We start from the raw sequence: 17,500 nt of genomic DNA on the forward strand, positions 1-17,500 counted from the left end.
TTATTATTATTGCTATTATTATTTTTATCATCATCACCACCACCTTTTTTATCATTATCACTATAGCTATTGTTGTTATTATTATTGTTATTATTATTATTATTATTATTATTATTATTATTATTATTATTGTTATTTTTATTATATATATTTGTTTATTATACTTATACTTGTTGTTATTATTGCTGTTTATAGTATTGATATTGCTATTGTTATTTTTATTACGTTATTATTGTTATTATTATTACTATCATCATCATCTTTTTTAATTTCTTTTATTGTCATTATCATCAGAATGGTTATTTCTATTATGATTGTTATTTATTTATCTATTTATGTTTATTATTGTCATTATTATTATTATTATCATTATTATCATTATTATTATCATTATTATTATTATCATTATTATCATTATTATCATCATATTATTATTATTATTATTATTGTTATTATTGCTATTAATTTTTTATTATTATTATTGTTATTATATTATTATTATATTATTGTTTGTTACTATTTTTTATTATTTTTTTATATTATAATATTTTTTTATTATTTTATTTTTGTTTTTTAGATATATTTTTCCATATAATTTCCTAATAGTATTTTTTATAATCAATTAATCTTAATTCTTTATTTATAAAAAATGTCAATCACACTTTTTTTTAAAAAAAATTCTTATTTTAATTTTCCTATCTTACTTTCTATAATTATAATTATATTCTTTATTATTTCATTAAAACTTATTTATTTTTCCAATACATACCTTTTTTTATTTTAAATAAATTTATCTTTATTTTTTTTATATATATATATATTGTTTGTTGTTTGTAATTTTTTTTTTTTTAATGTTTTTTTATTTTTATTAATTTAATTAATTTTAATCCAAAATCATGTTTTTTTTGAATTTTCTATGATAATTATAAAATATATTAAATATTCTAAAGTTTTTTAATCTATATCAAAAACTAATGAATTTATTAATTCAATATTTTTGTTTTCTAGAAAAATTTATAACATTTTCTATTATCAAGAAAACTTCAAATAAATTTCTTAAATTTATATTTCCCCTTTGTTTTCTCTACTTAGTAAAACTATAAAACCTAATATATATATATATATATTATTTTTATTATATTATATAATATATTATTTTAAAATTATATATATTATATTTTAAAATTAATTTAATATATATTATATATTTAATATATTAATTTTAATATATTCTTATCTTATTTTTTATATTATTTATTTTAAATATTATTTATTATATTATATATTATATTATATATATAATATTAATAAAATTTATATATATATATTATATATATTATATAATATATTATTTTTTTATATTATTATATTATATTATAATATATTAATATTATCTATATTAATATTTACTATATTATTATTATTATATATATTTATATTATATTAATTATATAATTTAATAAAATTATTATTTATATTTATAAAATTTTTAAATATATTATATAAAAATTTTTTATTTATTATTTTATTTGCTATATTTTTTTATTTATTTATTTTTATTTTTTAATTATTATATATATTATTTATTTAGTATTTTTTTTTATTATTAATTATTATTATATTAATATTATTTAATTAAAATATTTTAATTATTATTTTTATTATTTCTATATTTATATTATATATATATACTATATATTTTATATATTATAATTTCTATTACATATATATTAATAATTTTTATATTTACTTTATTTTTTCTCTATATTTTTATATAATATATATATCTATATTATATTTTATATTTTATATTATATATAATATATCCTATATATATTATATTATTTAATATATATCTCTATATTAATTATATCTTTATATATATAATATCTATATCTATATATATTATATATTAATTTACTATTTTATATATATTAAGTATATTATTATTTTATTTATAATTTTTGTAGTATTTTATTTATATTGATATTAATTTTTATTTATGTTATTTATTATTTTATTATTGTCTATTATTATTTATATTATTATATATAATATTATAATATATATCAATATATATTTTAAATATATAATATTATCTATATTATAAAATTAATATATTTTCTTATATATTTTTATATATATTCTATAATTATTATATATATATCTATATAATATATCTATATAATTATATTATCTTATTTATATTATTTTAATATATATTTTATATATATCTATTTTTCCTCTAATCCTTTTTTACTATATATTTATATTCATATTTTTTCTTATTAAAATTATTAATATTTTTTTTTATTTCAAATATATCTCTTAATATATTTTTTTATATTTCTCTATTCTTCTCTCTTTTTTTCTTCTACTATTCATTTTTAATAATTTTATTATTTAATTATATATTATATTATTATATTTTATATAATATTATATATATTATTTTATATTCCCTATATATTTTAATCTATTCTCTTATATATTTATTTATTATTTTATATATTATATTTCTATTATATACATAATTACTTTTTATATTATTTTTTTATATTATCTATCTTTTTATTATTCTTTATTTCTTATATTATTTCTATTTTGTTTTCTAAAATTATCCATTTTTTTTTTCCCCAAAAATTCCAATAATTTCCTTATTTTCATCCACTCTTTCTTTTTTCTTATTAAGAAAAAATTATCAAAATATATATTTTTATATATCTATATATATATTTTTTTATATCTCTTATAAAATTTATATTATTTTTTTTATTTATTTTTTCTTTTTTTATTTCTTTATTTTATTTTTTTTAATTTATATATTATATTATCTTACTATATATATTTTTTAATATATATTATTTTATTATTTTTTATATTTTCCCTTTATATTATTAGTTATTCTTTATTTATATATAATTTATTATTTTTTATCCTTTTATATCTATATTATATTATTATTTTATATATATCTATATATCTATATCTTATTTTTTTATTTACTTTTTTTCTTTCCTATATATTTATTATTTTCTTTTTCTCATATTATTATATTTTTTCTTTTTATCTTTAATATATACTATCTCTCTCTATATATATATTATATATATCATTTATATCTTTCCTCTTTTTATTTTATATCTATATCTATTTTATTGATTCTTTTATTTTTATCTTCATCATTTTTATCTTTTATTTCTTACTTATTATAATATTTATCTTTTTTCTTTTCTATTATTAAAATTACTATTCTTATCTATTTTTTTTTTTAAATCTTCTTTATATATATATTATTATCTCTCTTTTTAATTTATTCTTTTTATTTTTTTTTACTTCTCTATTATTTCTTTTTCTTTTATCTCTCTCTTTAATTTTTTCTATTATCTTTTTTATTCTTTCTTTAAAATCTATTTTCTTTCCCTTTTATATTTATCTTATTATCTTTTTTCTATTCTCTTATTATTATACTCTCTTATATTTTTTTCTCTCTCTCTTCATTCTTTCCTTATATCTTTTTTTTATCTTATTTCTCTTATCTTTCTTTCTCTCTTTTTTTTTCTATCTCTCTCTCTTTCTTCTTCTATTATATTTTCTCTCCTCTTCTTTCCCCTATTTATCTTCTTTTTTTATCTCATATCTTTTTCTCTTTATTCTCTTCTTTTCTTATATTTCTTTCTTTTCTCTTTTTTTTCTCTTTTTCTCTTTATCTTTTCTTTATTTTTTTTTTTTTTTTTTTTTCTATTCTTTTATTTATTATGTTCATTATATATTTTATTTTTTTATTATTCTTATTATATTTCTCTCTCTTTCTTTATCTTTATTATTCTCTATCTTTTTTTTTTTTTTCTTATACTTTATTCTCTTTTTTTTTATCTCTCTTTTCCTCTATTTTTTTTCTTTTCTCTTTTTATTCTTTTTCTTTTTCCCTTGTTTTTTCGTTTATTTTTTTTACATCTCTTTTTTATAACCCCTTTTCCCCCCCTTTCTCTCTCTCTCTACTCTCTTTCTCCTCTTCTTATCTCTCTTTACTCCTTTATTTCTTCTTTTCTCCTCTTCTTCCTTTTTTCCCCCCCCCTTCTCTTTTTTTTCCCTTTTTTCTCTCTCTTTCCCCCCCTTTTCTCTTTCCCTTCTTTCCCCTTTCTTTTTTTTTTCCCCCTTCCCCCTCTCTCCTCTTTTTCCCCTCCCCCTTCTTCCCTCCCTCTTTCCCCCTTCTCTTCTCTCTTCTTCTCTCTCTTTTCCCCTTCTTTCTCTTCTCCTCTCTTCTCTCTCTTCTCTCCTCTTCTTTTCTATCCCTTTTCCCCTCTCTTTCTTTCTCTCTTTTTTCTCTCTTTCTCTCTTCTCTCTCTTTTTCCTCCCTTCCCCCTCTTCTTTTCTCTCCTCTTTTCTCTTCTCTTTCTCTCTCTTCTCTTCTCTCCTCTTTCCTCTCTTCTCTCTTTCCCCCCCCCCCCCCCCCCCCCCCCCCCCCCCCCCCCCCTTTTTTTTTTTTTTTTTTTTTTTTTTTTTTTTTTTCCCCCCCCCCCCCCCCCCCCCTTTTTTTTTTTTCTTTTTTTTTCTTTTCTTTTTCTTTTTTTTTTTTTTCTCCTTTTCTTCTTTTCTTTTTCCTTTCTTCTTTCTTTTCCCCCCTTTTTTTTCCCTTCTTTTTTTTTTTTTTTCTTTTTTTTTTTTTTTTTTCTTTTCTTTTTTTTCTTTTTATTTTTTTTTTTTTTTTTTTTTTCTTTTTCCCCCGGGGGGGGGGGGGCGGGGGGGGGGGGGGGGGGGGGGGGGGGGGGGGGGGGGGGGGGGGGGGGGGGGGGGGGGGGTGGGGGGGGGGGGGGCGGGGGGGGGGGGGGGAGGGGGGGGGGGGAGGGGGGGGGGGGGGGGGGGGCGGGGGGGGGGGGGTGTTGTTTTTTTTTTTTTTCTTATTTTTCCCCATTCTTTTTTTTTTTTTTTTTCCCACCCTTGAAATGTATGTAGTAAAAAAATTTTAAATGCCTATTGTATTTCCCTTTAACCGTTCGATTTTTCTTCCTTTTTTTTCTTTATCTTTCTGAGTAAATAAGTATTACCCCCAAAGGGTTTGTGTTACTGTGCCTGTCTTTTTTTTTTATTTTTCATGGTAAAAAAGAAAAGAGGGATTTTGATTTCACTTATCATAGTGGAAAATTTTCCAGGGATTTGCTTTTCTTGTCTCTGTGGACAGGGTTCTTGAAAGAGAAGGAACTTGTAGAGGTGTGAACGTACAGGCAAAAGGAAAATTTGGTTTAGTACAACATTTAAGTCTGTTTCTTTGTGTCATGCAGATATACTACTGACAGCATAAAGATACTGTATGCAGAAGAAATTTTTGAAAAGGTCTTTATCTGTCATAAATTTCTTCATGTAAGGGGTTTTTTTGGGCATTTTTAAACATGATAGAGTATTTAGGAATGACTTGGAATACTGTTTATGTCATAGAGAACCTAAAAGTTTTTGTTGTTAATTATCCATAAAGATTTTGAATTTTATACAAACACATTTTTTAAAACCCTGTTCAATTTTTTTTTTTTTTTTTTTTTTTTTTTTTTTTTTTTTTTTTTTAATTTGCTTAAGCTTTCAAAATATTAGTGACATCTATATGTATCATGTCACACTATACTATGGAAGGTCTCCACATGGAAAATATAAATTAGCCATATGTATCTTTTCTGCTTGCTGTATGAAAGCAGAGCTAACAATTTATTTAAGAAACTATGCCTTTTTTTTCCAGAGACTTTCGGTTAAAGGGAAAAATCTGCTTCTTAGTTTTTTTTCAGCATGTCAAAAGTAACATTGGGGTTATAATGGACCTGGCTAGGAAAATACGTATAATAGTATAACCTAAAAAAAACATGGTCGTTGTATTGCACTTGATATTAACCTAGTACGAAAAAAGAATTCAGCATTGCTTTGATTTCAGTGTATGATATTTTTTTTTTTTTTTTATGGTTTTTATTGTTTGACAAAATTTTAAAAGGTGATATTTGTAATGGGTTTTATGATTTTGTTTATAATTTTACTATGATTTTGATGCCTTGGGTTTTTATAATTTATTTCATAAAATTTTACTATGATTTGATGCTAGTGAGATTTACGTATTAAATTGAAATTTCCCCTTTTAAGTCCAGTTTTGCTAGTATCACTCCTCTGTTTTTGGGCCCCCCAGTAACCAAAAGCCTAATTTTGCATCTCTTATTAAAGCTAGTGTACAAAAAAGGGGCATCATGATAAAACGGATTTATAAAAGGCATTTTCAGTTGAGAGTGTAAAAATTTTTTTTTTTTATATTTTTATAAATTTTTAAAACAAACCTAGATTTGCCGTTTGGTTTCTATATTTTTGAAAATATTGTGAAATTAGAAAGGAAAGGTATTGAAAGGGGTTATCACAAAAGTATTCAGTGCTGTGTGTATATATATACTTTTGTGTTAATTGTGTACATATAAATGTTTTATGTATATGATGTGTATGTATGTGTGTGCTTGTGCGTGTGTTTGTGTGTGCTTTTATACACAGAAAAAAAAAAAATCCTTAATCATGTTTCTTATAGCTTTTGTGTAGTATAGCATAAACTAATAATTTTTCCTCATCAGCATTTCAGAATGAGCTAATCATTATGTAAATGATGTAATGCAGCACTTTCAGTACCATCCTTTGTGTACTGATGCACTTAGAAATCTTTCTGTTGGAGTTGCAAGCTGATGCCTTATTGGAATTTATTTCATAACTGCCCTTTTGCTTAGCCGTATTAGCCGTATTAGTGGCTTTGCTTACTGGTTATGTTAAGGGCAAGGGTTGATGTTTGGTATTGGTATTTTATATGATAATGCTTTTTTTTTTTCTTGGTAGATTTATGATATACGGGAGTAAAGGGATATTTACTCCTTGTAATGTTAACCGACTGATTATTTCTTTTAGTAGCATGATTTATGAGTGACTAGATTTAATAATGCCAAGCCTAGAGGTTGATAATTTGTGTAATCCTTTTAAACCTTTCTTTATATTGTGTTGATGGATAGATGCTCTTTGCTGTGAACAATACTCAAAGGATCTGTGAATTCCAAATTCATATTTTGCAAGGTTAATTACCTCAGCAGAGTATAATTGTGATTTGTCATTATATATACACCATACATTTTCCTCTTGTTTGTCAAGCACAGAAAAACAGTTGATATATCAGATATTATATATCACTGATTAGACATGCTTTTACATTTTTTCCATACCCATTACTAGGGCACTAAAGCAAGATGTCTCAGAAAGTTTTATGCATCCCTATGTTCGTTTTACAGGTATGCTGCTACAATGGCTCAACCCCCACAGCCAATGGCACGTTACGTAACGGCCTCACTCCCATAGCGAGCCCGGAGATGTGCTTCTATTGCTTTGATGTTCTTTACAGTCACCTGCACAACATGGAACCTCCTGGCACTCCAGACTTTACCAATGAACCTTTGTAAGTGATTTTTATTTTTATTTTTTGTTTGTAAAGAGGAAGCTTAAAAGAATTCTTTGGTTCTCATGAATGCACATATTGCTGACTGTTATGAATCACGACACAGTAAGTAGCATGATTTTCATTATCTGTATGCATTTTTATTTTTTTTTTTTTTTTTATTTATTTATTTATATATATTTTTTATTTTGATGTAAAGGGCTTGCTGCTGCTACATATTCATGGTTGTATTTTGCACTTCCCTTAGCTCTCATTTTTCTTATTTTTTCTAAGATTTACACTTCATTTATGTATAAGGATATGTAAAATGAACAGTCCTGATTAATATTCGCGATCATTTAGGTCAGGTGGTGTGTTTTAGAAGTCTTGATTTGTTCTTTCTTGTCTTCCTGATTTTTAAGTGTTTATATGATATATTTTAAGATATTTTTAGGGAAAGAAATGAGATTTTGACTTAAATTGATTGTTAATTTAATTATTTTGAATAGTTTAAATGCAGAGAATATGTAAGTGGTTATGGCATACAGTCTTTAGCCTCAGTCTCAACATTATTATTATTTATTATTTTATCTTTATTTCTTATTTATTTATTTATTTATTATATAAAATCTTGAGATGTGGGATACTTATATTGGATTGACGGTAATGTTTTATATAACCATTTATTTTTTTAATTATATATACTTTTATTATTATTATAATTTAATTATTATTATTTTATTATTATTATTATTATTATTATTATTATTATTGTTACTCTTGTTATATGACAAAGGCTTCATTATTCTAACTTTAATTTTTAGAAGTTTTGGTATAGATTGGGGGGTAATTTCTTGTTATAACATAAATAAAAATACCAGTTTACGGTTTTAATTTCATGTTTTATTTTATCATTGTTTTAATACTAATGATTCTGATTACACGGTTGGAAGTCTTCATTCCCATATGTAGTTAACCCTTTCCCGACGGGTAGTATTCATAGTGGCCCGGGCCTCGCTGCCTGGGGCTTATATCGTCGCCCTAGCATGCGCGACCACTCATGCCGAATACCAGCATCCCATGCCGTTTCTTCGTAATACTACGAGGATATGTTGTATTTTCAGTTTTCATTATTTTCTAAAGTCTCTACTTGCCATATTTCGTGATAAATCGAGACTGAAGGATATTTTTGTTGTTATATAGACTCCATAGTTGATCATTATTCAGTCTATAGTCTGAATGAAATAAGCATTGTGCGGCATCATGGAGTTGAAATCGTTGCTTTTTTTTTTTTTTTTTTTTTTTTTCCATAGTAAAAATGAGAATGTGTTAAAAACTAAATAATCACATTTTTAGTGGCAGAAAAATAATATTTTGCGATGATTGTAACAAAAATAAAACTCATGGCATATCCATACATACACCATGGCATGTACATACATGCCCCTGGCAGATAGTCCCGCCATGCCATGGCATGTGGCAACATGCCACCCGTTGGCAAAGGGTTAATACAACAGAGCAACACATTGAGTAACTCAAAATAGTGCTTGTCTAGGATTCAGAGTTTGTTTTTCCAGAGGGAAGTGTGAACTCTCTGATATATTTTATTTGGTATTGGATCTGTTTGATCAGATTCATTTGGTGTGGTTTGGAAACTCAGAATTCTGAACATCTTGGTCAGGTGTTCCTGTAAGTTCAGGACATTATTTCAAAACTTTTGAATTATTTTTCACAAATAATTACCTTTCAGTCCTTTGTTTGTAACCTGGAAATTGGGGAAGGACAAACGGTTACGAGGATGTATGGGGACATTTAGCCACATCAGTCTACATGCGGGACTCCGGGAGTATGCAGCCACCAGGTAGCATTCATGTTGATTTATCTTTTTTTCATGAAATTTGGTTCTCTATATTAAATTGGATATTCAGATTGTATTACCATTCATGTTTATTCAAATATACTGATGCCTTTTATATATGAAATATGAGCTTTTTGTTGATTGATTTCATAGTTAACTAAGTATATGTTAAAAATTGAAAACACTTTTTTTTTAAGATTCTTTATTTTGTATATTCTTAAGACTTATTGATAAGCTGATAGTTTCATAATCTACAAATAATATTGTTAGGATAGAAGGCTTTAAGAGTAATATGCGTTTAGCATTGCAAGAAGTGAAAGGAACCTCATGTGCAACACTGATAAGATATAATACATGTATGTATAACAAGGATATGTTCTTTGGTAAAATTAAATGTACAAATAAACTTTGTAATAAAAATTGATTTTTTCATTTCAGTGCATTCAAGGATTCCCGGTTTCAGCCAATTGCTAGAGATGAATTACCTCGCCTTGGAGTTTCTGTTTCTATTTTGCGACACTTTGAAGATGGGCGGGATTACAGGGACTGGGATATTGGGGTGCATGGGATTCGGATAGAGTTTTTGAATGAGCGAGGTGCCAAGCGGACAGCTACTTACCTGCCAGAGGTCGCTCCTGAACAGGGTAAGAGTTGATTTTTCTAGTTCCCAATTTTCATATTGGCATCAAAACTTACATTGTAAAAGCACCTATAATCTGTGTGTATTAATGACAGATTGTGATTTTATATTAATCTTTTGATTTTTAGGAGATATGGAAAAGGCATTAACATTTGTCAATCCTTTTAGGTTGGGATCATGAGCAGACAATTGATTCATTACTCAGGAAAGGAGGATATAAGGGTCCTGTAACAGGGGAAGTGCGACGTAGCATCAAACTAACACGTTACCAGAGTGAAAAGATCTCAGTTACTTTCCAGGTAAGGTTATTTTTTTGAGGGTAAGAGTAATATGTAAGGAAAAGTTTTTGGAGTATGTGCTTTTCCCATGCACATACAATACTTCAGGATGCTGCTTGATCATCCTGCCTCTCCAAAGGGACACACTGGACATCAGGCTTAAGGAGTGCATTTATGACATACACATGTATAGAGATGTAGAAAACACACTGACATACTTACCCATATATACCTTAGCGCAAATATACATGAACACATGTACCAATAAATACATACATATATAAGAATATCATGCACAATGAACACACATATACATGCATGCAGTCACACACAGGCACTCACCTGCAGACCTGCACACACACGCACACACACACACACACACACACACACACACACACACACACACACACACACACACACACACACACACACACACACACACACACACACACACACACACACACACACACACACACACACACACACACACACACAACACACACTTACACACACAGGCACTTACACACACACAGGAACTTAAACACACACTCAGGAACTTAAACACACACACACACACACACACACACACACACACACACACACACGCACATACACACACACATATACACACACACATACACACACACATACACACACACACACACTTACACACACACTTACACACACACTTACACACACACTTACACACACATATACACACACACTTACATACACACTTACACACACACACACACACACTTACACACACACACACACACACAGGCACGAACAGGACACAGGCACGAACAGGTACACAGGCACGGACGGATACACACACACATACACACATGCATGCCCTCTTATACATTTCACCCTGTCCTCACACACATGAATAAAGAGGGAGGTCCTTGTAAAATATTTTATAATGATTTTTTTTTAATGTCTGTGTTTTTAAATCATTACATTGTATTTTGTCCAACCATTTCTCTATTCAGAAATAATTCTGATTTTGTTACAGAAGATGTAGATACAATTTTTTAGATTCTAGAAAGCTTATTAAAGTATATTACTTTTGATTATATGTGAACTCTCCCTTTGCTTGCTTATCTTAGCCTTAGTTCATCAGCCATTAGAGATGGCGCTTAAGCTTCCATTACAGGGAATTCAGATCTGTTTATTGTTTTATGTATATTTGTATATTATTTACTGATTGTTTTTACATTTCTGTTTCATCATTTTTTAACCTCTTATTGCTGGGCATGTCTATAGCCATCTTGAAAAATCTATTCATCATGATGGGTATGGCTATAACAAGTCGAGTGGGAAGGGCCACTTTGCACAGTGAACCCTCCAGCAGAAAGCTAAACCATTGCTAGAAGTTACTGGGTTGAGAGAGTTATTTGGTTGATATGATTGCTTCTATTATAGAATATAATGTATAATTTTAATTTTGATATTTACATATATATTAACTCCTTATTAAGAAAATATGAAATAGCTAGCAAATAGTTAGCTTAGAACTGGCAGAGACACTTATTTTGGTCAATAGTTAGGAAACCATAATTTTCATTATGGATATGGAATTCGCACCTCTTTTTTGAACTTGTTCAGCACAACAGCTAATACTAGCCTTAGTAACTTATTTTGTCATTAGCAAACCATTCATATCAGTTACCCAAAGTAAGATAGTAGTATACCATAATAAGGGTATAATGGATTGTAGTTCAATATTTTGTAATGGAGAATTTCAGGATGTCTTTTGGTTTAGTGCAGTTTTTTAAAAGCTTCAGGGCTCTCAGTACAATGAAGACATATGTTCGTATAAGTGAATTGCAGTTATTTATTTCTCATTAAGTTCTTCATTGCATTAGCTGCACAACCTGTGAAATTCCTCATTACCCTTTCTGACCCCACGTAATCGTGTGCAATCATATAGAATATTTTGTTTTATCATAAAGTTGTAGATGAATTGAGTATCATCTGGTTGTAAAAAAAATTATAAAAGATAATGATAAAAGATTTTAAAAATCTTGAACTGTTGCTTGGAACCAAAATACTCATCAGTGTTTTGAACTCGGTAGGTTCTAGAAGTTAAAATTAAGATTGTATACTACTGATGTTTATGCTTCTGGGCAGATTTTGTAATGTTTATATGTCAGTTATTCTTCTGCCATTAATCTACCCTTTATTCTTTCCAGTTCATCTGGCATTGATGAGTGTATTTCCTGGAAATCATTTTTTTCTTATCAGTATAGAAAGTTAGAAGGAATTGGAATCAACAGGAAACTATCCTAAACTAATTATTTAGTTTTATTGCTATAACCCAGGGCCTACTTCCTATATTTCTTTTCTTCATAGGTATGTCATAGGGGAGAAAAATCTTAGTATTCATCTAAAAAAATGTAATCATATCCTATTACTTCCTGTTAGAATTTTATGAATTGAAATTTATTCTCTTTGGAATGCTTTTTCCCTTGTTTCAGTTAATTAGTTGACAGTAATCTTTGATACTCATTTTTTCATGTATTATGTGTTATTTGAATATCAAGAAATGGTTGGATGAAATAATTAAATTAGATAGTCCTTCTGTTACTGCCCCATTTATTTCTTTTGGAACATGTGAATAAACAAAAGCAATTTTGTCTGATGGCTGGAGTAAGACTGAATGGATGATGGTTCTGGCAAGGGTTTAATTGTTATAAACAAGATAGAACTGATATAAGTTTATCCTTTTTCTTGTAGGAATACATGAGCTACTGGAGGAACCGTCGGTGCTAGCATTCGCTAAATTTTAGGGATGGGAGATGTGGGACTCTTGGCACTGGAGGTCTCAGTGGTGGGGGTGGAGGAGCAGCTATAAACAGGGGCAACGAAACATATGGATGTGGTGGCACAGAGCCTCCCCATCCTCATACCCAGCAGCAGCAGAACCACCAGCCTTCTTACAACCACTACAACCATAACAGCCAGCTGATGATTCATCAGAACAACCATCAACTTCTTCCTCACAACGACCACCACCACCATCATCTTCAATATCATCATCCTCATCATGCCAACCCCAGGTCCCCATCACCCCTCCACCTCCACCACTATGCCACAAGAGGCAGTAGTAGCAGTAGCAGCAGCAGTATCAACAGCAGTGGCAGAGCTTCAGCCACCATCACCACCACTACCACCAATACGAACACTCCACCACTGGGGTTTGACACGGTGGGTAACTCAGGTCTCGGCGCATCTCTCTTGTGTGTCACCACCTCAGGGCATAATGAACTGGCTCTGTGTGGCCCTCCAGCTCAAGATGTGACACTGATGAACCATGGTGGTTGTCCCGCTTGGTGCTCTCACCGTAGGGGCAATCGGGAGGGGGAAGGATGCTTGGACGGCCTACGCAGAGCATCCAACAGGCTGGCGGACTTTCTTAGGGGCCTTTTTAACTCTTGATGGTTAGTATTACTTATATTAGCTTATTACTTGTTTAGTGTTGAGTGTTATTCACAGTAATTTTTTACAAGATATTCAGAATTTTTCATAAGTAGATTTTCAAGGATAATTTTTATTTTATAGCTTCACTGAGTTTTCAGGCAATTGTTAGAAGTGATTTGATATAGCTTTTCATTTGCCCAACAAGAAAAAGAGTGCCATTACTGAAATTCATGCCTGATATGAAATCAAATACTCATGCTCAAAATCAAGATGAGCTGGATACTAAGGAGACACAAGTTATGAGCGTATATTAGTTGTCAGTGGCTGTATGATAAGCAGGCTGGAGGCAATATTTAGTTAACTATGATGATGTGATCTGATCATTTGCACATGGAATGTTGGGGTGGCTATACAAAGGTTGAAAAGTCCGGCAATGAGACCAGTATAACTTTATAAAGGTGGAAGTGCCGGTGGTAAGACCGGTGACTTTATGAAGGTGGAGACATAGGTGGTAAGACCAAGCTTCAAGATACACTAACTGTTGAGAAGCCCAATGCGAATGTGTGGAGTTCGGACTAGTGGTCAGCTCAGTTTGATAATAAGCACATTTACTGTAACATCGATGGTGATTTAAAACTTTTGTTATAGATGGTTTTTAAATGTATTGTTTACAAGTCACCGAGCCCCGGGCTGGCCTTCCCACTCCCGTCCGCCTGTGTTGTGATCATCGGGCCTGTTTAAAGCCCAACCCACACCAGTCTTTCACATTCAGCGGTCGACAAAACTCTATCATGCCAGATGAGTCACCAGTTCAACCTCATGTAAATCTATGCAGGACAGCCGATAAAAGTCTTGCAGATTTTTTTTCTTTTTTTTTTCTCTTTTTTTTTCTTGTATCAGTAGATTTAAAAAAGCAAGTAGTTCAATATTGGTGGTTGACAAACCATGTATAAAATGGTGCAACTAAGAGCTGCTCGCATTACTCATCACAAAATGAGGTTTGTTTGCCGCTAATTTTATAATATCAGACTGCCTAGTCGTGAGCATGGTGTCTGCTGCTCACTCATTACTTACTATTAAAAGATCTCATGTACAGTGTTGTTGATACATGAAAACTTATTTAACACACATTTTATACGGTTACTATATACCATAACAGTTGAACATGTCATTAGTGGGAATAGCATTCAGATAATTAATATAAAGGAAGATTACTAGCCGTTCCCACCCTCATTGATAATGCGATCACATTTTCCTCTGACTGAAGAGAGGTAACCAAACTTACCAAGTGCATCTCAGTGATAACATGTGATAGAATATACCAAAGGTGGCTTGAAATGAACGGCAGTTGTGCAGAGTGCCCAGGAAGAAGAAAATTGGCTTGTGTCTTGCCTCCGATATTCTAAAATGTTAGTGTTGAGTCGGCTCTTCATTGAATGTTCTTAATTGGAAGTGTTCGAAAGTGTAATACAACATCAGCTATCTAATATTCAGTGTCTCAGGACATTTTGGGTGGGAAGCACATTCCTTAACACTACAGATGTTTTATGTAATTTGCATATTACAATTATGTATTGATACCTTGGCAAGGCATCTCAAAAACACAATGCTGCAGCTGTAACTGAGAGGCCTTTCAAATATATAGTTCTTTCCCACCTAAATGAAAATTAAACAAAAGAAAACATTTAAAAGAACTTCTAATGAATTATATGTCTGAGGGAGTTCAATAATTGGATATCTGAAATTTAAAGAACTTCTGTTCTGTAGTTGAAATGAACAGTGAATGTTATGAGTAACATCTTTTTTCATTTGAATATCAGTATAAAATCTCCAAGAACAGTTCTGTAGGTACCCTGCATGTATGTTTTATGGGTTTTTGCTGTAAGGTTAGGATAGTTAGGGGTACACAGGTTTTGTAAATGTATGCAATAAGTGTATGCGTGTGATATGCATAATTTGTGAAGTTGGTTTGAATCATCATTTGACAAATCAGAATTAAGTACTTAAATGATAAAAAAAAGAAATAATGAGGCAGAATCACATGTATAATGATGGGTAAATCTGGCCACAAAGGACAGGTTTGCATGTTGGTAGAGGTGCTCAGGATGAACGCCATTCCTAATATGTTATCATCAGCGAGGATCTTATTCTGAGGGTTTTCTGATCTGACAGATAGCCTTATTGCATTATCAACCATGGTCTCTCTCAGTGCCATCTGTACCTGATTGCTAGAATAACAAGACAGTCTGCTGTCATAGAGTATATTTGCTTGCTCACTGCCCAGGATTTTTTTTCTGTTGATTAAAAATGAAAAAAAAAAGAACTTACAGTTAGATATTAGCCACAGGTGGCATTTCATATATATGTCCTGCTGTACTGTGCCAAATTACCTTGCAGTAATTTATATGATCATCATATATGCAACTATGATACTGACACAGAGGTTAGTATATGGTATAGATGTTTCATGAGGTTGGTTTTTATAGTGATACTCTCAAAAGACATCCATGGGTCTTTTTTTATCATGTAATATGAAGGTGCAATTTTATAGTAAAAATACCTTGAAATAGTTATATCTCTCTCCATTGTGTAAATGGAAACCATAGTAGTCGTCCTTGCATATAGATAGTAAGATGAAAGAAGAGAAGACAAAACTCAAACACTGCCAATGTATGTTTGTATATTGTTGGGCACTTGTGATTTTTTTTTTTCTTTTTTATATAACAATGGCAGATCATGGTAATTTGTTGATGTGTGCACTTGTGCTGCGTATGTGAGGGTGCCACTCCAAACACTAGGCATAGCAGACAGACCCATGCAGTAATTCTAGAGTCTTGTCAGAAATATCCTTGGTGTGCCATAAGAATGGATATGTCATGAGGAATACTTTTTCCATGACTGGGAATTACAGTGATCTTTTGCTGTGAAATTATAGAAGCTGGTCCTTGCTTCTGCCCTTAGTGTTTGGATGAAGTATGAGAGAATTATGTAGAATCTTATCAATTATAAATGGACTGCTAGAGGGCCCTATCCTAAAAACAGATTTACAAAAGGTATCATTAAAAATTAATCTAGTCACAAATGCACTCAACAATGTTTCCACTGCCAACTGAGTACACATCTGATGAATTCAGGAGGGTGCCAGCCCATCATGTCATTGAAAGTGTCACACACTCATTATCAGTAAGAAGGAGTACATTAATCTGCAAGAATATGTTTTAATTTTTTCAGCCATTAAAAAAAGCTTTGTACTTATGACATACAATAAATTGATGAGAGAAAAAAGGAAATATGTCCCTCTGCATTTGTGGCCAGATATACCCTGTCTCAGGCAAACAATATTGTTAACCTCCTCATTACTCTAAGTAGGACATGATCAAAGTCTGTGTTAAACCTCAAGTTAAGATAATTGTATTTAATGATGCTATTCTTCCTGGCATGAAATTGTTAAGAGAGAGAAAAGAAATGAAATATATATATATGATTGAAACTAACTGCCCTTCCAAAAAAGAAAAAAAATATATATATAAAAAAAATCTTGTTTGCATGTTACAAGAAACATTACATATAAGGTTATGGTTATTAGTTTATGCTAATGATAACATTTCCTGTCCTTGGTTGACCAGGGTATTTGTGCTGACAAAGAATTTCAGTTGTTTGTGGCATACCAGTATGGCTTGTATTTTGTTTTAGAGCATATGATTAAAGCCATATTCAGGTACACAAATGGGCCATATTTTTGGATGGTGGTAGAGTTTGACTAGTTCTGTTATCAGCAAACAAAACGTTTCATCTATTAAGGATCATTTGATGCTGCTTCTTGTTTATGTCTTTGTGTTGATGAAAATAGTTTATATTTTTCATAT

The 17,500-nt window shown here is 29.9% G+C and overlaps 1 protein-coding gene across 2 annotated transcripts in view; it reads left to right on the forward strand.

Moving 5' to 3' along the window:
- Window positions 1-17,500, forward strand: part of LOC119582545 (AMME syndrome candidate gene 1 protein homolog) — a 79,241-nt gene that overhangs the window by 59,861 nt on the left and 1,880 nt on the right. For both annotated transcript variants that reach the window (XM_037930880.1, XM_037930881.1), the window contains 5 exons: window positions 7,290-7,453; window positions 9,183-9,293; window positions 9,729-9,934; window positions 10,099-10,229; window positions 12,951-17,500. The exon at window positions 12,951-17,500 is cut by the window's right edge and continues 1,880 nt beyond it. In XM_037930880.1, the coding sequence (XP_037786808.1) occupies window positions 7,290-7,453; window positions 9,183-9,293; window positions 9,729-9,934; window positions 10,099-10,229; window positions 12,951-12,986 (648 nt within the window). In that variant the 3' untranslated portion in view covers window positions 12,987-17,500. The remainder of the gene's footprint in view (window positions 1-7,289; window positions 7,454-9,182; window positions 9,294-9,728; window positions 9,935-10,098; window positions 10,230-12,950) is intronic.

The sequence above is a fragment of the Penaeus monodon genome, chromosome 16 (genome assembly GCF_015228065.2).
Source record: "Penaeus monodon isolate SGIC_2016 chromosome 16, NSTDA_Pmon_1, whole genome shotgun sequence".
NCBI classification, from domain to species: Eukaryota; Metazoa; Arthropoda; class Malacostraca; order Decapoda; family Penaeidae; genus Penaeus; species Penaeus monodon.